General features: G+C 44.6%; 1 protein-coding gene across 3 annotated transcripts in view; it reads left to right on the top strand.

Moving 5' to 3' along the window:
- SARNP (SAP domain containing ribonucleoprotein) overlaps window positions 1–20,212 on the top strand; it is a 50,181-nt gene that overhangs the window by 8,568 nt on the left and 21,401 nt on the right. Inside the window, exons 5-9 of one of the 3 annotated variants that reach the window (XM_073319437.1) lie at window positions 1,968–2,019; window positions 5,588–5,661; window positions 6,675–6,703; window positions 7,359–7,384; window positions 9,512–9,580. In XM_073319437.1, the coding sequence (XP_073175538.1) occupies window positions 1,968–2,019; window positions 5,588–5,661; window positions 6,675–6,703; window positions 7,359–7,384; window positions 9,512–9,580 (250 nt within the window). The remainder of the gene's footprint in view (window positions 1–1,967; window positions 2,020–5,587; window positions 5,662–6,674; window positions 6,704–7,358; window positions 7,385–9,511; window positions 9,581–20,212) is intronic. The other 2 variants (XM_073319440.1, XM_073319439.1) reach the window with 2 other exon arrangements.

Here is a 20,212-nt window from a genome sequence, read left to right as displayed (position 1 = left end):
CTTGACATTCACTCCTGTGCTGTGGGTCAGAACAAAGCCTCACTTAAGCCATCAGGATAGCACAAAAGTGGTGCATAGGCCTAGTGCTGGCCCTCTGCATAAGGGTGAATTTCACCTTAATTGCTTACATTCATGCTCACTCCTGGGCAGTTGGGGATACCTGAGGGAAGCTGCAGCAATGAGAATGAAGGGTTCTTTAGAGCTCTGTTCTCCGTTTCTGCATTGAAATGAGACTGTAGCTCAGCACATTGGCTTGTGGGTGCATGTGAGTGATGTAGTTCAGATGAAACCATGTTCTGGGGCCCTTCATCTCAGCTGTAGACACTGGTCCAGCTGTAAGTTAAAGGTCTTGTAAGGAAAAAGGGATAATTCCTTGTGTCCCAACCAACATCCCCCATAACTATAAATCAGGTTCTGATGTCCTTGGCTGCCTGGGAGCTCTGGCTGAGTGTGTCATGGCTGACTGTTTGCCTGCATGATTGCTGCCTTACCGGTACTTAAATGGTTACTATGAAAGACATGAGAGAGAACAAACTCTGATGTACAACTGTCTGCTAAGGTGGTAGAACTGCTTCAGGCTAATTTGAGTTCAGTACTTAATTTTGAACAGCAGGGGGCATCCTTTATCTGCGTCCCAAACAAGTAGCTCCTGAGGAGGCTGGAGAGTAACAAGTCCTGGTTCCTGTTCCGAATTGCTTCCTGTGAAAGTGTAATTAAACCATTACTACCTTTCAGGGCATAAAATAGGAAAACTGTCCAGGAATCTGGAACAAAGGCAGCACATTTCTCTAAATGGGAGACCTTAATGAGGCTGGTTATGACCCACTGGTTTATGGGAGTTGTTTGGGGGAGGAGGATGCTGTTTCTTTTACCCTGGGAACTTCCGAACTTTGTCTTTTCCTCCTTTGTTTTCTACCTCAAACCTCAGCCCTATTTTCAGAGCATAAACTTTGGAGCACGCCCACTCCATTATATTTGTGTTTAGTCTCTTTGCTGGGTCTTCACTGTAGCCAACTGTGTATTGTTAAAGAAGCGTGCATTTGAAATATCGCCAGAGCTGAGGAAGCTGGCGCTGACTTGGTGAAAGTAACCTGTGGCTGTGCCGTGAACTAGAACAGAGCAATCCTTTGTAAACGAATAGCTGTAAAGGAATAAAGTTCACACGGTGCAGGCTTTGGGCTTCTGATGGGGGAGCTGAATATTACTATTGAGAGCCTCTGGGAAATAAGTGATAGGTCATTCTTGGGTGTGTGGAAGGCTTGTGGTACATTGCATTTCCATATTACCTTTCAAGCAAGCTTCTCCGAGTGCTGTGTGCATGCTGGTTAATCCTCACCTCCCCACTGTGACTTGGGAAGTATCAACACTTTCCTCAGCACGGAAGAGACTTCTTCCCTCTTGAGGCTGCGTTGGTGACAGAGCAGGAAGAAGAACCCCAGAGTTCTTGTCCCCATGGATCTTCTGTGGCAACTAGGCCACACTTACTATCAGAGCCCTTAATGGAATCTAGAAGTCCTGACTGCCAGAGCCCTAACCCACCCCACTAGTCACACTATAGGTAGGACCCATGGGGCCTGATTGCCAAGGCTGTGGCCTCACCAAGAGAGTGCTTCCCTTTCTGTCTTATCCCTAACCTTGGGTAAGGATTGTACTTCCATAGCTCATGTTCTCTTTGGCGCCTAGGTGCCACGCTATGCTTACAAGGGGCTAGAGAGGCATTGGTATCCTAGGGGTGATGGCTGAGGGTGCTTTTGTTCTGTAGACCATGAACCCAATGATGGTTGAGATCCGTTGGTTATACTTACTTACGGAGGTGGAGGGAGGCAACCCACTATCTCTGCTACTGGGACATATTATCTTAAACTAATAGGAATTCACTGGTTGGAAATTAGATTGGTGAGTGTAGTTTCCCGGCTCTGATCCATCTCTCTTCCCTCCCTTCCCCCCCCCCCCCCCCAAACTTCTAGGACTGCAGAAAAGAAAGTGGTGAAAATAACATCAGAAATACCACAGATGGAGGTAAGAATCCTGTCACCACCCCATCCCTTCCCTCCTTTTAGGGGTATCTGTTTTAACCTGTGTGTGTGTGTTTTTCACATTTGGGGATCCCTCCCTTAAGTTCCTTATCAGTATTTCTGTTGTAAACCCTGTGAGGTTTTTCAGAGCTTTATATTGTGATTCTGAATTGCTTTAGGCTGTAGACTGTCTTTAAGAGATGTTGAGCTCTTGATGCATTTGATTGGGACACCAGATTTTAAGGTCTGTTCCTGTCCATCGTCTGTCAGTGTATGTCACTTTCCTTTCTTCCTGTCTCATTTCTGCCACTTTATTCCTTCTTGCCAACAATCATCACAGGCCACGCATCAGTGCCACCTGCCTGGCAACAGCAAGCAGGACATGGAGCTAAATTCATCCCTAGCTTGTAACTGTATTGCAGTCAGTGGATGAACTTAGTCCATGGCATTCTCTGATGTGAGTTGGCTGAAGGGGTTGCTAGAGAGGAACTCGAAGACAGACCTACCTCCATTATCACATGGGCTATGTAAGATGCATCTTGGTTTCTGATGTCTCTAAAGCCCTATCACTGGACTGCTGTTGCCAGCTATGGTAGGCTGATATCCTGGATTCCTTGAGACATGTCAAACTGGAGAGGATAGAGACCTGCAGAGAATACGCTGTAGTGAATAATCCTGTTTGCGATTAACTGATGAGTTAACAGATTCTCATCTTTACCTTTCGTGAGTCTCTCTCTTCTTTTATGCTTACTGGTCTAATTTAAAATACACACACCAGAAGCAGCTGATGCAGTCCCCCTGTGGAAACTTTCTGCAAAATTTTTCATTCTCCAAAACACATTCTGCTTCCTCTAATGCTTTTTTCTGTCTTGATTTTTTTTTCTCTTGTTCGCTGTAACTCGGGAGTTAGTATGAAAACACGATTTGTGTCTCCTTGCTGGTCAGCCACCACCTTGAAGTTCTAATCTTCTGTTTGTGATGTGAACAGCTCCACAGCAACCAGGGGGTGATGTCGCAAATGGAGGATTATGACTTCAGCTGGGGGAGTAATGAGGAGAAATACATAAAAATTGATCTGATGTGGAGCCAGAACAAATCACGAAGGAGTGTCGTCTTCCACGCTTTGTGGGATGCCTTTGTCATTAGCTGTTTAAACAGCTCATTAAATGCATTTGCTGACGACATATCTACAGCCTTGTTTTCAGTTCCAAACTCTGCCAAGACCTATTCACAAAGAAAGTATGTTTTTGTCATGTAAATTACCTTTTTAATCAAGGTCTATAGACACCTACTGGAGTAGATTTGTGTAGATGGCATCCCACTGATGTTTCCAGGACTCCTGGGTTCTAGTCCCAGCTCAGCCACTGACTTGCCATGTGACCTAGGGCAAGTCATTTCACCTTCCTGGGCCTCATTGGTCCAAGTGGAATGAAATGCAAGTGTAAAGTAAGAGCATAAGTAAATCACATTTTTTAAAATTCTGTTTTAATACCATAAGGAGCTTAGTGTAACAAAGGGTTAGTAAGTCTTTAAGAACATAAGAATTACCTGGATCAGACCAGTATTCCATCTAGTCCAATATCCTACCCCCAACAGTGTCCAATACTAGCTCTTTCAGTGGTAGGTGCAAAAATCTGCACATAAACTGCCCCCTCCTAGCCTGTAATACTCAGGCTGGCATGTACCCAGAAGCAGGAGTGTGCCTTCCAAAGCTCTTGTCTGTGGTTATATTGTTTGCTATAACAACTCTGGATATTCTTGTTGTTCATATAAATGTCCAATCCCTTTTTGAATCTCGCTAAGCTTTTGGCCTGAATTCTACCTTGGGGGCCATGAGTTCAGCAGGCTAATGCATGAACAAATATTTCTTATAGATTTTAAACATATTCCCTTTGTTTCATTAAACATACTCTTGTGCTATGGGAGAGGGTGAGTTGCAGAGCTCGGTCTAACTTCTCTAGACCATGATTTTGTATACCTCTTACTGCATCCCCCATATTGCTCTCCTCTTGAAGGTAAACAGTTTCAGTCTGTTTTCACACAGAAGTTTGTTCCATGCTTGACAATAGTCAAGGGAATGGTTACTACAGCTACTTTTAGTCAGGGGCACTAAAAAATTCCCAGTTGCTCTTAGCTGTAAAGCACCAAATTAACTTGTATGGTCTTGTATAAATAATAATAAGGCACTAAATAGCTAATCAAATTTCTTTCCTCTTAGGTATAAAAATACTTAAAGGGTTGTAAATAAGTATGTATGTGTGTGAACACACAAGCACCCCTGTGCTTTCAACACTTTAGTCCTTCGCTCCTTTCCAAGCAAGGCAGACTGCATCTTGGTCTGTGGGAGCTTTGTCTGTGGGGAAAGGATGGCAGGCTGGGTCCTTCCCGTGATTGTGAATTTCAGCATTAATCGTATTTTCACTGCTAAGTGATAAACTCCACTTGAAAGGCTGAGTCAGCTGTGTGAATTGTGCCTGTCACCCTCAGAAAGACTTGTTCTAAGATTTAAGGGACAAATTCCATTTTTTGAAATAACCCTTCTTTTCGAACATATTTCTTCTTAGTGTTTCACTTTTAAAAAAAAAAATTCTTGTTTGCATTTTTTTGGAAATCAGTTGAGGCCCGTTAAGCTTGCTGCTTTCTTCCTGCCGCTGGAGGGCAAGTCACAGTTGCTCAGTGCCAGGGCTTCTGCTTCTTTGCCTTTTGGCACAAGGTTCTCCCCGGATGAGATGTGCAAGGTTCTGTCTCACCGGCTTGGCATGCCAGTCTTCGCCCAGCAGCAGATTTGTATTTTGCTAATTTAAAAAAGAAAAAAGTCCATCCTTTTGCCTCTGGGTCAGTGTGCTAATCTGTGCCTCCTTTGGCAATTCCCTTTGCATACAGATGTTTAATAAGTCGTGTCCTGCTCTGGTCAGGTGAGGTGCTGAATACCCTCTGCTCAGATTTAAAGTTGGGGAGCTGCAGGTGCCCCGGACTTCACCGGAGAAAAGCTTTCTCTAGGATTAGATAGATTTTTATTACTATGTTTGTTCATCACTGCCATAAAAATAAAGGAGAGTGACATTGCTAGGCCTGTATCCCAAAGTTTAAGGGATGGCCATGATACAGACCATGCAAATAGCAACTCTCTCCCACTGTTTGTGGGATGAGGGCAAAGCTGATCAGCTGCAGGTCTCTGCTCTAATGATCTGTTAAGGCAGATCTCAGATGATTTTGTGACAATTTTACACACTTTTGTTTGGTTTTCCCTTCTGTAGTGCCTTCTCTCCAAGGATCTGTAGTCCTCACAATGAGGATGGGGAATAGCTGTTTTAAGCGGGGAGGGGGAACTGAGGCATAAAGAGGTGAAGAAACTTGCTCAGTCCTGGTGAGTTTCTGGAAGAACTGGGGATGGAGCCCAGGAACTCTGATCCCTGTGTTTAAATACTAGGCCGCAAATTAAGAGTGGGCTCAGAAAGCTGGTAATGCTTTCTTGGGAATTGAATGCGGGCATCCCCAGTCTAAGATGTGCCCCGAACTGGCTGCCGGTATGGCTGGATTAAGTTTTGCTCTTTTTCTTCTCCCTGTTTCAGAGAATGCAGAAACGGGCTGAGAGATTCAATGTCCCTGTGAGCTTGGAGAGTAAGAAGGCGGCACGAGCAGCTCGGTAAGTCTCTGCTTGGAGCGCTGTCACAATTTTTTTATTTGGTGGAAGAATGCTAGACTCTTGTCTCATTCATAGGTCATACTGACATGGATCCTCGCCACAGCTCTGTGTGTGGGGATCTGGGGCAGCATTGGGGATTGAAAGTCTCTGGATTTTTGAGGCATATAAGGAGGAGGTGAAAGCTGCTTCTTAACTGGATTGCCTTTCGGGAAGCTGCTTACCTGAGTTTCTGGAAGGCTTTGCCCACTTTGTAGTCCTTGTTGCTTGCCTAAGCCTCTCTCGTCCTAGTATATCAAAGCACTTGTCAAATATTAACGATTGAAGCCTCGCAACCCCTATACTGCTGCCTTCCCCGACAGGAGAGGGAAGTGGTTTTTATCCCCATTTACAGATGGGGAAGCTGAGTCTTGGGAAGGGGCTTGGCCAGGATTATTATTGACAGAGCTCAGAATGCAAGATGGGAGTCTTAGAGCAGAAGCCTGCGAGTTAACTGCTAGGTAACATTGCCTGGCTGCCCTCCTGAGTGTCACAGGTGGCTAAGGCAGGGGAAGATTGTGCTCAAAATATGAGGCAAGTGTTTGGTATTCAGCACCTGGACTATACTTTTAAACCTGATTTGCTATCACTAGCACAGCATGCTTTGTGTATGTAATCCGTGTCACTTACCTTGATCCTAAAATACCAGGAAATTTATGCTGCCTACTCCCTGTGATGTAGAATAACAAAGGGAAAGGTGGTTACTGAGGGGCTTTGAGGCTGCTTGTATGGAACAATGGTGCTGATGCTAGCTCTGCAGAGTTTTCCATTTTGCAAAGTAAATACAGCAGTAATCACTACAGTCGTAGCATTAACTGGAAGCTAATCCCACCCAAAGATCAATTTGTCTCAAGTGCCCTCATGAAGAATTTTTGAAGGAAACGCTCCCCCTACATCTTATGCTTGGCGACTCAGATGCTTTCCTACCCTATAGTGCAGCTCTGAGTCTCTGACAAAACTCTATTTACTTTCTACAGGTTTGGTATGTCCACAGCTTCCACTAAAGGTAAGCAAATCAAGTAGAGCTAATCTGTAGAATTAACCCTTCAGCAGATATTTAAAGCTTCCTATACAGAAAAAGCCAAATGGGACTTCGTGTTCTTCCAACTGCTTGTCCCTTTCCCTAGTGATCACCAGAATCAGTGAGCTGGAAGAAACCAGGATAGGAAATGGAAATGCATCGTCCTTGTCCTTTTTCAGAGTGGCTCTGAGCTACCTAGTCCAGTGTGTCTTTCTTGTGTCTGAACGTGGCTAGACGCTAACAGCCAGATTTTTGTACAGCGCCCAGCTGCCATGAGCAATCATTGGGAGCTGGGCTACCTTTAAAAATACCACTCCTAATTGTCAAAGCCCTCTGCTACCTCGCAAGAGGGCTATCTGTATTTTTACATATGGGGAGACGGAATCAGGGATGAAGTGACTATCTCCAAGGTCACACAGCGAGACAGTGTCAGCCAGGATTAAAATGGACTTTAATTCCTGGCACTCTCACTTGTGTTCAGCTCACTAGAACATGAGGGATACCCAGCTAGTTCTGTTCAATCACGATCCAGTGGAGATTGCTTAAACTACATCTTTGCCAAGGGGGTCAGAGAACTCTGTTTAAAACTGTTCTTGCCATTTCTGATCACTAACTGTGTCTTCCCCTTCCCCAATCTCAGGTCTGTCTGCAGACAGCAAGCCTACGGTAAGGAATGCTTATTGCTTATAATTATAGCTGATCATGCCCTTTAATCACAATATCAAAAGTGCTTGTTCAGACAAGTCTCCATCCCCAGGAGTAAATAGTAAACCCCCAAAACAAACCAGGTAGGATATGCATGAGGTTGCTTAAGGTTATACAGGCATTAAGTTTGTTAGGACCCCCTCCTCTGTGCAATATTTGGCTGCCTCTCTCAGCTGACCACACTCCTGGATAAGCTGGCTTTAGAACTAAATGCCTGAAGGAATAAAGGCAAATATTTTATTAATATTGCATGTGAGCTTCCCGCTTGTGTGCCTGGTGTTCTCTTTGTCCTTTTTGCTTGAACTGTTATATGCATTGCTCCAAGAACCTAGATTCTGTACAGCCTCCTGTTTTCCTACAGTAAATGACCCTTTCTTTCTAATGTCCAAATGGTGCACTATTCTACCTCAGATTTCAACTGGAAATGTAAGTTCTGAGCTGCATGGGTAGCCTGTGTCACGGAGTCACCGGGCGATGCTCTGGAACTACTCCATACGAAGCCAATCGGGACTCTGGGGAAGCCTCCTGTCTCTGTGCAGACTGTTTCCAGGGCAAGACGCTTACACAGCTTCGACCTTCCTGGGGCTGACCTCGGAGCATTCAGCATCCCCTTCTCACACCGTGGGCTTCCCGCAGCAAGTCCGCACAGGCAGGGCTCCTGGGGAAGCCAGTGGGCCCGCACCCCAATTCCGCGGTCAGACATGACTCTCAGCCAGCCAGTAAAACAGAAGGTTTATTAGATGACAGGAACATGGTCTAAAACTGAACTTGTAGGTACAGAGAACAGGACCCCTTAGTCAGGTCCGTCTTGGGGGGCAGGGAGGCCAGAGCCTCATCTGGGTCTCCCTCCATTTCCCCAGCCAGCTCCAAAGTGTAACTCTCCAGCCCCTCCTCTGGCCTTTGTCCCTTTCCTGGGCCAGGAGGCCACCTGATCTTTGTTCTCCAACACCTTCAGTTGGCACCTTTGCAGAGGAGGGGCCCAGGGCATCAGTTGCCAGGAGACAGGGTGTTGGCCATTCTCTATGCAGACACCATCACACTGGCCCTCTAGGGCTCTGTAACAATCACATACCCTTATCCCACCACCTAGATACTTAAGAAATGTGTAGGGGAAACTGAGGCACCCACACTGTAGTCAGAAAAAACATTAAGAATATTCCCACTTCTTCACAGTCTGCTTAGTACCTTGCTGCTTGATCATGGTAAATTATTGGTGCAAGATGCAACAGAAAGCTAATTTAAGCAAGTTTGGGGTCTAATCCAGGTTTCTCTTGTACTGAGTGTTTTTGGAAGATGTTTTTCAAATACTGCTCAGAAGTAGGTTAGCGTCAGGGACCCCATTTTCTTCCATGGCACCACATACTGTAGAAGACTTGTCAATGAAATCCAAAACTGGGATTCATTAGACTGTGGGATACTTCCCCAAAGGGAAACCCTATTGCTTGTGACCTGGGCAAAGCAAGGGAAAATAACTTGACATGGGGCTTGACTGGATGTATCCTATAGTTCCTGAAGAGTAAGAATGAAACACAGTGGTTACTGAAAACGACAAGAGTTGGAGAGAGATGGCTGGTGTGTTTGTCTGAGAGGCAGGAAGTTTCCTTCCATCATGTTAATTGTATCTGGCTGCTGAAGGAAGAGTACTAAGTTCATTTGATTTACAGTAAAAAAAAAAAAAAAGAGGAATCCATTGAATGAGCTGGTCCTTCAGTGGGAGAATTCACCATCTGTAGCATTGTCCTTTGGGCCAATACTGGAGCTTTAAGAGATGTCTGTTAATGAAGCTTGAGCAGAATACAGCTCTCTGGAAGTTCTTGGCTGTTTCATTCGGGGCACAGATTTCTGCTTTGTGGCTCTTCTTCCCCTCTGTCGCGGCTGAGTCTGCCGATCTAGCACAGAGAGGGAGTGCTCACAGGAGTGTCTCTCGCTTGACCACATTTTCCACAGACCCATCAGAATGGGCTGCTCTGTCCTGGGACCCTTCTCACGAGCTGCCCTCTCCCAGCCACAGTTGGTCTTTTAGTTTTCCTATCTTACAGTTCAAGTGACAATGACTTAAACGTTAAACTGTTTCCTGTGTCTTTGTAGGTAAACATGGATAAATTAAAGGAAAGGGCTCAAAGATTTGGTTTGAATGTCTCTTCAGCCTCCAAGAAGGTAAGGTGCATTGGCCTCTAGGACACTGTCTGCACCTACAGATTAGCACAGTGCTCAGAATAGTGAAAGTTCTAAGTTGTCTTGCTTCCTGAGATTTTTACCTCCTGTTGCTGATACAGGGCTCCATGCATCACGCCACATGAAGACTCTTGTCAGCATCGTTTTCCTTACCCCCAGTCCTTTCCTCTCTTTGTTTGGCTGTAATTTTGTTGGTTTTGAGGAAGCCTGACTGCCAAGGCCAGGCTGGTGGATAGAGGGCTTCCTTCCAGGGGCTGTCAAGATAGTCTTCATAAAATGTTACAAGTGGGAAGGAGAGACAGTTGAGGAGGCTTTATAATTGGATTGTTTTCAGGCATTTGACTTGTGTTCTATAGGTGGTAGACCTGATCGGTCTTCACAACTGATCTTTTTCCGCAAGGTAATGACTTCCCTTGGGATCGGAGGCTCCAGAGCTCAGTTTGAAAAGTGACTCAAAACTGTAATGCATCAAATGATTGAAAATGTCGGACAGAGCTCTAGGTCCCCTTAGCCATTAGGTTCAAAGGCTCGTGTGTGTGTCCGCACAGGATTTGACTGAGCGCGTCTGATTGGAACTACAGCGAACGAAGCACAATTCCACCTTGCCTGGAGAGACTGGATCTTTTTGGTGACAGGATGTTGAGTGAGCTGGGAAGGGCAGTATACATTTCAGGAGGAAGAGGAAGAGTGTGGGAGCACAGGCATCATCACCAGTACAACAATCCCCTGCATAGAAATGTTCTGCAGTAGGAGAGATTAAAATGGACAGGGGAAAAGAGCCTCATCTAGTCCTGTTTGGGGGAGACAGATAGAAAAGAGGGAGATCAGTAATACCCTATTACATTGATACAGCAGCTTGAATCACAAAACATCAGACAGGAATAACCTTCTCCTCTGGGGTGAAGTGCAGCCTTGATTTACCATGCACAATGACACTGCACAGCTCTCTAGGACAGGAAGTGAAGAAAAATCTTGTCCATTTGCAATGGCTGTGCCAGTGGGGTTTGGAAACCCTTCTTCTCTCTTTGAAAGAGTGTAAGGGGATGGATTTGTCCCCTTCCCTCCACCACTGATATATAACCCCCTCTTCTCTCATGGGGTTTGTACCGTGGACATTTTACTGCATCTGTTTCTTCAGCAAGTCAGAGTGAAATGCTAGACTCTGCAAATGTGGAGCCAGGAAGTTCAGTGATGTAGAAAATAATTGGTGTTGGAGGCCACTGTTCCTCCCCCACACATCCCTTTGGGGGTGGGGGAATCGGGCAAGTGCATTAAAGCTGGAATATGTGGAAGGGCAGGTCAGGGTGAGAGGCTGCTCAAACATCATTAACCCTGTCACTAGGAACTGTTGTTTTTCAGAAAGGATATATGCCTTGTCAGCGTCCATGGCTGCAGCTTGTAGATCTGGGGCTTTGTAATAACACTCAGCATTTCTGAGAGGGCCTTCAATGGTTACACTTTGCTCCAGAATCTTGAAGAGATCGAAAGCAGTCACGTGCTGCACCTGATCTGAATGAGTGCTTTACAAACATAAATGACAGGCTAAGTTCATTAATGAACTGATCCCCTTCTACAGATGGTGGCATACCAGGATGGGGAAACGACTTGCCCAAGGTCACAAATCCATGGCAGAGTTAGGTCTAGCATCCAGTTTGCCCGACTTCTAGGCTTGTGATTTAACTCCAGATGCCGCCCTTGTGCCTTTTACAAAGCAAGGTGTCCAGCAGTGATGGCAGCCTTTGCAGTGCTATGTCTTTTTTTTTTTGTTTCTGTTCCATCAGGAAGCTGAGTTCATAGGCTTAGCAGTGGCTTCTCCCACTGAGCGGAACACACTCTCACATTCCTGTGAGGAATATTATTGGTTACTTTAATTAGCCTGTAGTATTGTGCTTCCCACCTGGGTGTTCTTTATAGCTTTTCATTACAGAGGAGCCTGGCAGTTGCTAATGTTTACATGTGCCGTGGCAGGTTTTTATACTCCGGCATAGCAGCAAGAACTTTACAATAAGCCATTGTCTCCACAGAGCCACACTTCATTTCCTATTCAAATTGGTTTGGAAGAAGGGAAGGGGGGTGGGGTGGGGTGAGAGAATCATTGCTTAAGGGGGATTTCAGACCTGCTGAGAGAAGGGAGCAAATGCAGAGCTGCATTAGTGGCTGAGAACTCATCTGTACTCATTGAACCCCCTGACTAGCCCTCCAGGGTGAAATCTTTCAAGTTTAAAATCCTCTTTCTCTTCACCTAAAAGGGAGGAAAGTCCCCAATATTTCAGAAGGGACCTAGCAGGAAAAGGTTGATTTTGGCAGAACAGAGGGCAGGTGCTTGCTTGGGTCTTGGCGGTACAGGCCCATCAAATTAATGTTCAAAATAAAACCAAGGAAGCGTTTATCTCCCCCTAGTACTAACCCACCCTCCCCATCCTCTCTTGTGAAGCCTCCTGTTAAAACACAGTTCCTCTGACCTGAAGCTACCATCCCTTGATTCCTACTTAGCCCATACACATACCTGTAAATTTCCCTCTCCCTGTAACACCGAGAGCTCTTGGCTCCCCATGGGCTGGAGTTATAGCTGCATGTTTTATAGGTAGGCTTCGTGGTAGTTGGTGATGCAGAAGCGTTTCTAGAAGGGGTTGGTTTGCTTTTTTTCTATAAAATAGCCTTGTAAGTCTCCTGCTGAGAGTATTGCCACCAAATGTAAAGTCAAAGCTCTAGGGATAACATAAAAGCACAAAGCCCCCCCCATGCCCTGCATTGCATTATCAAATACCTTTCCCTATCTGAGCAGATGACCAAAGTAATTGGCTTTTATGTCTCTCCTTTAATGTGGAGGTCTCAAACTGCCTTACAGACAGTTGGCTGATTAACCCTCAGCCCCATGGATGTTGAGATCAGAGAGATGAAGTGACTGTTTTGAGGTCATGCACTAAGTCGGGGCAGTATTGCAAATCGAATCCAGGAGTCCTGAATCCTTGTTCCCTACTCTAAGCACTAGAAACACTCCCTCCCAGAGCTGTAAATGGAAAAAGGGAATCTTGACTCCAAAGTCTCTTTAACCGCAATGCGGTGTGTGTACACACATAGGTTTCTACCCATTACTCAGTGATACCATGTGTGGGAATGGTTGTTCATGGTACAGAGAGTACTGTGATGTCCAAAACACCAGGTTGTGATGACATCGAGTGAGGGTGGAAGAGGGCAGTTGCAAAGAAGAGCGCTTCTATGTATTCTACATCTCTTTTTAGAGATGATATGGTCAGCTGGGGTTAGAGTGGGGAAAACTGGAAGGCAGGACTTCTGGGGTCCATTCTCTGCACTGACACTGATTCAGGTAAATTGCTTCACCTTTCTGTGTCTGTTTCACTATCTGTAAAATGGAATGAGAACTTGGTCGTCTCCTATGGCTACTGTGACGCTTGTGTAATGCATTTGCAGTGCTTTGAGAGCTCCATAGACATGCCAGCTTGGTTATTAGTCAGCAGTGATGGAAGGCTGCACTTTTTGATGGAAAAAGTCGTCTTTGTGGTTCGGAAGAGTTAAATAAGAATGAACATGGCTACCAGTCACTGCTCCGGTTTAATTCTCTTTAATGAGGGTTTATTTTACAGGTGGCAGATGAGAATTATTGCACTCATCGTTTGAGATTAGGTGGACAGAGCTGGCAGGCTGATTATTTCATGACGTTTGTGTGATATTGAGGGAGAGCAGGGGTCAGGAGCCCAGCAGAAAGTTTGTGTGTGTACAAAATATCTAAATGAGAGAGAGAAAACAGTTGGCTTAATTGTTTGGCTTCCAGCAAACTTATAATAACGTGCTGAGGAGGAATCCTTTTCCTGGATAATTTTTCTGCCTGCAGGCCAGTACCCCCTGCCAACGCTGGATGTGAAAATATTAACCACCAAAGAAGCAAAGGAGGGGGAAAATGCTGATGTTGGCAGATCAGGAAGGAGAAAACTACCTGAAAAAGAAGCCCCTTCTAGCTTACCCACTAAGCATTTATATTTAATAAGACCAGCTTGGTGCTCTGTGACATTGCTGGTAATTGCAAATGGCTTATGCTGAGCTAGGATGGTGTCAGGGCATGAGCTTCACGTCGGTATTCAATCTGAGACTTCCTAAACCCTCCATCAGTTTAGGTATCATGTGAAGAATGAAGCTTCCTCGAGACCTCTCATATGGAGACAGCTATAAATCCACAAAGCTCAGTCTTCGGGAGCTCTGTAGTTGGTACAGGAGATATTAGGACTGGTTCCTGGCTTGTTTTAGCAGCAAGCTCCATTCCCAGTTGTCTTGTTTTTTAAACTTTCTGTGGACTCCAGCTGATTCCTAGACCTTGTTTGCCTCTGCTCGTGTTGTAGGTCTTCCTTGCCATCCCTGCGCACAATCACAGCCCTGTTGGCCTGGTAGCCTTCTCCTCTGCAGCATCTGGAGTAGTCTTAAAGGACTTAAAGGATACCTGAAAACATCTCTTCTATCTTCACACCTCTTAATTTCTCTCCTTCACTATTGTTTTTGCCCTCTGTAGTGCCTTGTGGTACAGTTTGTTTAAAAGGTGCTACAGGAGAGCATATTCACTATCTGTGCACGTGCATAGAACGAACGAACGTACATACATACATATATAAGCACATCCCTACACCATTGTGGTGCTTAGATCCATATAATAGCTTGTGTATATCCTGCACCTTTGAGCACCTCCCCAGTGTTCTGCCTGCTATCTCTTCCCCACCAGGACTGCTCTGAATATTCCAAACATCTGAGCAGCTTCTTACAGCTGGGAGTTCTTAAAAACCAGCCTGCCACAGAAACGTTTTTCTTCTCGGAGGAATGGTCACTGTTCAGTCCGAGAGCACTACAAGGCATCTAACAAGTTTCAGAGTAACAGCCGTGTTAGTCTGTATTCGCAAAAAGAAAAAGAGTACTTGTGGCACCTTAGAGACTAACCAATTTATTTGAGCATAAGCTTTCGTGAGCTACAGTACACAGCCACAAGTACTCCTTTTCTTTTTGCGAATACAGACTAACACGGCTGTTACTCTGAAACCTTTCACTATCAGACAATCCTCGGCTGGCAAAGGCTACAGGTTTACGTTTGCCTTCCACTTCCTGGTACAGGACGGCTCCCAGACCCTCCAAACTGGCATCAGTATGCAGGATAAATGGTTTGCTTGGGTCAGCAAAAACTAGGACTGGAGCATGAGTTAGACTCGTAATGATTTCTCGAAAAGCCCTTTCACATCTCTCATCCCACCGTTAGCAAAGGGTTTTTCAAATGATTTAGCATTTTGTTTTGTTTTTTAAAATGGAACTTTTTTTAACCCCCCCACCTGTAAATCTCAATGCCTTAGTTACTCTTAGCCCAACTGTACACTACTCAGAGGGAAACAGAAAATCCTCTGCAAATTACCCAGAGCAACTTTTTTTAAATACCTAAAAATAAGAAGATTGAAACAGCCAGTATCACGAGAGTTTCAGGTCTAGGAAGAAGTACTGTGCATCCCCCTGAAAATCTTTCCTTTTCAAAGGCACAGCTCCAGTTTGTAGCCCCACCGTGTCAAAAAGTACCAGATGCCTTGTAAAAAGAAAAGGAGTACTTCTGGCACCTTAGACACTAACCAATTTATTTGAGCATTGAGATTTACAGGTGGGGGGGTTAAAAAAAGTTCCATTTTAAAAAACAAAACAAAATGCTAAATCATTTGAAAAACACTTTGCTATAACACACAATAGGTAGCGAAAGTGGCGTGGCATAGAAATCTTGTGAGCCCTCATTTGGGTTGCCATGCACAACTTGTCTTCATTGTTTGTGCGTGATCTGGAAGAGTCCCAAATTCACGCTGCTAAACCCCTTTGTATTACATCACTACGTATATTAAAAAAGGAACCTCTACTGTCTGCAGTGTATGGGCATGAGGGAATATCTCTTTACATAACCTGAGAGCCCAGTAATGGCCCTCAGCACCTTCAGAAGCCACTAGAACCCTGCCAGAGCAGCAGTGCTTCATGTAGTTAGCTCTTGCATGTTGTAAACCTTTAGTAAACGTTGTCATTTGGACCCAGTTGTTCCCCCGTGATTCCTTCAACTTAAGATGTGTCATTCTATAAGGCAAAATATGAATGTGGGGATACCACTTCCTAAATTAGGGCTTGTGGCTACACTTAACAGTTGCAGATTGTCTCTGAATTTTTTTTAGCATATATATACTATGTACTAATATTTGAAAGCCTTAATTTCCATGTTTGTTTCAGAAAAAGCTTGGATAGAATACCTGTATGACTTAGTGTTCCACTGTGTGTGTGTGTGTCTGAGAGAGAGACACACACTTACACAACACCGTAACTAGCAGTCTGGTATGTTTGCACCCCTTGCTGCTCCTCCTTCCCCCCCATCCCCTTAAAAACCAACCTCACCATTTTCTAACTTGAGTAGCTGTGAATGCAGGCCTGTTGATTTAGGATAATGGGAAGTGACAAGGTGAAGAATAGTGCTGGCAGTCATGGAGATTTTAACACAAGGGTGTAGTAAGCTAGGCTGCCTCCTCCCCCGCCCACTGGATTGCTGGGAGAAGGAGTTTCTCTACCTAATGGCCTGCACATGGCTGCGTTGATGGCACAGGCTGCATGGCTAAAGGAGGGCTGTGAGTGTGAAACATGGATTTGTTTTCCCTCCTGTAATAAGAATGCTTTCTAGTCTTTTACTTAACACTCATGTCTCCTCTCTTGCATGGCCCCCCTCACCCCCACCCTGCCAGCAACTTCGTCTCCATACGTATGATGATTGTATTTCCTAATTGCAGCCGCTGTCTGTGTGATCATTAGCTTTCTGTGACAAAGACCTGATTAGAAACTGGACTCGGGAATGGCGGGGAGGGGGCAAAAATATGTTTTCACATATTGGTTTGCTGCTAAGTTCAGCACCAGACCACCTCTTGACAAAGGTCAGTAAGAAAGCTCTCAAATGCAGGCTAATACAGTGGGCTTAAAAAGAAATGCGCTCACTGATCTGGGCTGCTTAAGAATAGGGCAGGGCAGGACTCCTCAGGATGTAGGCATGAGAAGGAATAACTCCATAGAGCTAGCATACACGTGGGTAATGTACTGGTTTGCCTGAGAAAGAAACCCAAATCCTAGTGGGGCTGTACCCTTAGTGAAACCAGTAAGTGCCTAGGTGCAAGGTGAATGTAAAGACTAAAACGATATTTATAGCTGATTTTTCTCATAAAAATAGCCTCACAAAAGGGAGTGTGTGGTGAGGCTTTGGAGAGGGAGTGAAGCAGTATATTAAACTGGCAATGAGCATGGGGAGAACTACAACTTGCAGGGGGAAATAGAGGTAGATCAGTGGTACCCATGGTAAATTTCACACCAGTCCTGAGCCCATGTACCCTGGCTGGCATATAGTGGAACCGTAGAGGGAGATTTATGGTAAGTGATGAGTCCTCATGTGTCTCCCACTGAAAGCAAATAGGCAAATTTGTGAAATCCAGCAGCTTATCCCCTGGAGGATTTTCAAGAACTCCAAACTGGAGGGAATAGAATCCATGGATAGGGGTTGTAAGAAGGGACCTCATTGAAAGCTCCAGTTGTGGTGGGGGGAGGGGGAGGCTGTGTGTGCTCCATTGATTATATGAGCTACTGTCCAATCGGTACAGGAACCAAAGGTAAGAAAAGGTAAAATTTCTTTACCCAGAGTAGTTGATACATGGACTAAGCTACTAAGAGCTCCCACCAGAGACTTTAAAAAAAAACACATTGGTAGGTGTGCTTTGGGTGACAACTGCTTTAACAAGAGGCCCAGACTGGCTTCCTGGTTCATTTACCCTAAGGTGCTGAGCACCTGCAACCTCCCAACTTACTCAGTGGAAGTAGAAGGCACTCAGCACTCTTCTGGATCAGCGTCTAAAGTGTCACTTCCCATAACATGGGTTATGTAAGGATGATCTTATCAAAGCAGATTTCTCAGTTTGATATTTCTTTTAGCCTTCTCCACCATATTGTTTGAACTACTCAACACATGTTTAAAAATGGCTACCCAGCCCAAACTGAGCCTGACCACTGTTTTCCAGCATGGTTATTCCTAATGTCCTGGTTTTGAGATGTTTGTTTTTTCAAGTCCACAGTCTTAGCCTCTAGTTTATAGCAAGGTTATAGTATAACTTATTACTGTTAGATGTGGACACAAAAGCATCTTAAAGCTGTACTAAACTAATGTGGGTTTGATGCTGTTATGAGCCTGCAAGCATGCAGTTTAATTCCTTTGTAGAGAGCAGAATAAAAGGGGTCTTTATGAAATAATAGGAAATGTGAACAGTCTGCAACTGTCTGAAGGTGGGCAGGTTTGTCTATCGGGCAGAATTCCTTTACTGGATTGTAAACTTTTTGTGACAGACTGTCCTGTCATTGTTGCCCTGTAATGCACCTAGCAGTTTTTTTGGGGTGCTAAGTAAACACCATTGCAAGAATTCTAGACTAGTAATGGTTGTGTCCAAGTTCTCCCACTCCCGGGACCTAGCTATCTCCCTGTGCTGACCTAGCTTATCTGTATGGTCTACTTAGCCAACGCTGCGTACAGCAATCGACATCTGAACTTAAGGTACAGGAAGTGTGGCTAAAGAGCCATTGCTGTCTCTGTTTTGTGAGAACAGTGTTCTTACACTGAAGGAAAAATAATCCTTTCCCTCCTGTCTGTAGCATTCCTGTTGCAGGGTTTTTGAAGGACACCAAAGTGCCCAGTTCCCACTGACTTTCACTCTTGGACAGCTTTGAAAATCCTATGCACAATTGCTGCTTGAGGTGTGGATGAAGATCTGTTGTAATTTAGATAAGCTTATCCTTTTAAGGAGTTATAGGTAGGTTTGAAAATTGCTGATTCCCCACCCCCACCCCACTCCATCTAAAACCAGATTTTAAAACGTGCCCATGGTTAATCAAAATGTAACAGGAGAAGTTTGACAAATGACTGAATATCCCCTGAAGATTAAGTGCATGAGTTTGAGCTCCAGCATGGAATTCATTATTCCCCGACGGTTAAAAGTGAGACACTAATATAAAATATTAGGATGAAGTTACTTTTCTGTTTCATTCTGGACTTCTATAATTCCTCCATTTACATTTTGAATAAATAACAATTTATCCTAAAATGCATTTTGATTTTTAATTTCCTGTGAGTGCAAAAATGTAAGTAGTTCTGTTTTTTGTTTTTTTTAAAAGAAGGGAAATCTGTGTATTTGTTGGAAATCTTTGTAAACCTACTTAAAGTAACGTTTCCTTGAGGGATGCTGAATGCTTTGCAGAAGCTGCAATGACACCAATCTGCCTTTCTGTCTCTGTGTGTGAAAATTAAATAGTTTTCACCTCCTTTGAAGAGGCTCTTCTATAGCCAGGGCATTTTAAAGAAGTAGGAATCAGTAAAAAGTTGCTTTCTGAAAGGGATATAATCAATTTGAAATCTAATTAAACAGTTTAAAGCAGCTCCAGGTACAACACCTTCCCCCCGAGTCTTTGTCAGATTTTGTGGCTTTACAATCACATTTTCCTGTTTTTAAATGTTTTTCCTCGCCCCTGTTGCTTTGTTGAATGAACCACATAAATGGGAAACAGTGAAGCTGATGAGATACAAGTGCAGTTAAATGCCCAAAGTAGTAGGGCCCTTAGGTGTTACTTGTAACAAATTGTTCAGGGTGGTGTGATTTTTTTGAACTGTGCTCCTTCAAGCACAGAATCCCAGTCTCATCTCCATGTGGTTATAACTCTTCTGGGAACTCTCTCTCCTGCTGGCTTGGTAGTGGTGAGGGCGCTTCCCTGGCATTCCCCTAAAAAGTCATTGTGCCAATGGAGGCTAAAACTCAGCCCAGTGTTGTGTAAGTCACTCTGTCTCTATGGGTTTTGTCCAGTTTGCTCTTCTCTTGTAATGTGATTGCCGAAGGAGGAGGCAGCTATTATTCAGACCCTCACCAGCACCTACATTGGAAGGGTGGTTGGAAGTGGTCTTTGGATGACAGAGCAAACCCCTCCAGATTCTCAAACCCCTTCCTTTGCAGTCCTGGTGTTCTCTTTGGCTGGCCCCTTCATGTTCCTTTTGCAGTAATCTTGGAGCTGCTGCCATCTCCTCATCTGAATTTCCTTCTCCATTAGATCCAAAATTCTGCAGCTAACATAATTTTCCGCCTTGCCCATACCACATCACGCATCTCTCCAGCCCTGTCGCTGGCTTTCCTTCCATATCAGCTTCATGCTCTCATTCCTTGACTTGGATTTTAAGCTGCTCATAGGTCTGTAAATTACCCAAGGTGCTGAATTAACAATGGCAAGGCTCTGCGTAGCTCTGTTCTCAGGTCATCCTGTGCCCTGCACTTTCCAATCTCCATGATGCCCATAAGCTCTGACCAATTTTCCCTATCTTCTTCAATCCTTCCTCCAAATCCAGTTCTTCCAAGGAGGCTTCCTCTGTTTCTGTCCCACCAACCATCTCTTTCAGTGTACATTTTGATTTTTCCAAAGTGCCTAGCACTGTTGTATCTAAGCAAAGTCTTCAAGGCATTCTTCTTCGTCTAGCGAACTCTTCACCTCTCCAAGGTTCTAGGTCCTCCCTCCTCTACTTACTAATGTTGTGCTGTC

This window comes from Lepidochelys kempii, chromosome 20, assembly GCF_965140265.1.
Source record: "Lepidochelys kempii isolate rLepKem1 chromosome 20, rLepKem1.hap2, whole genome shotgun sequence".
NCBI lineage: Eukaryota > Metazoa > Chordata > Testudines > Cheloniidae > Lepidochelys > Lepidochelys kempii.
The sequence above is the reverse complement of the archived record's forward strand: the minus strand, read 5'-3'. Positions and strand labels throughout refer to the sequence as shown.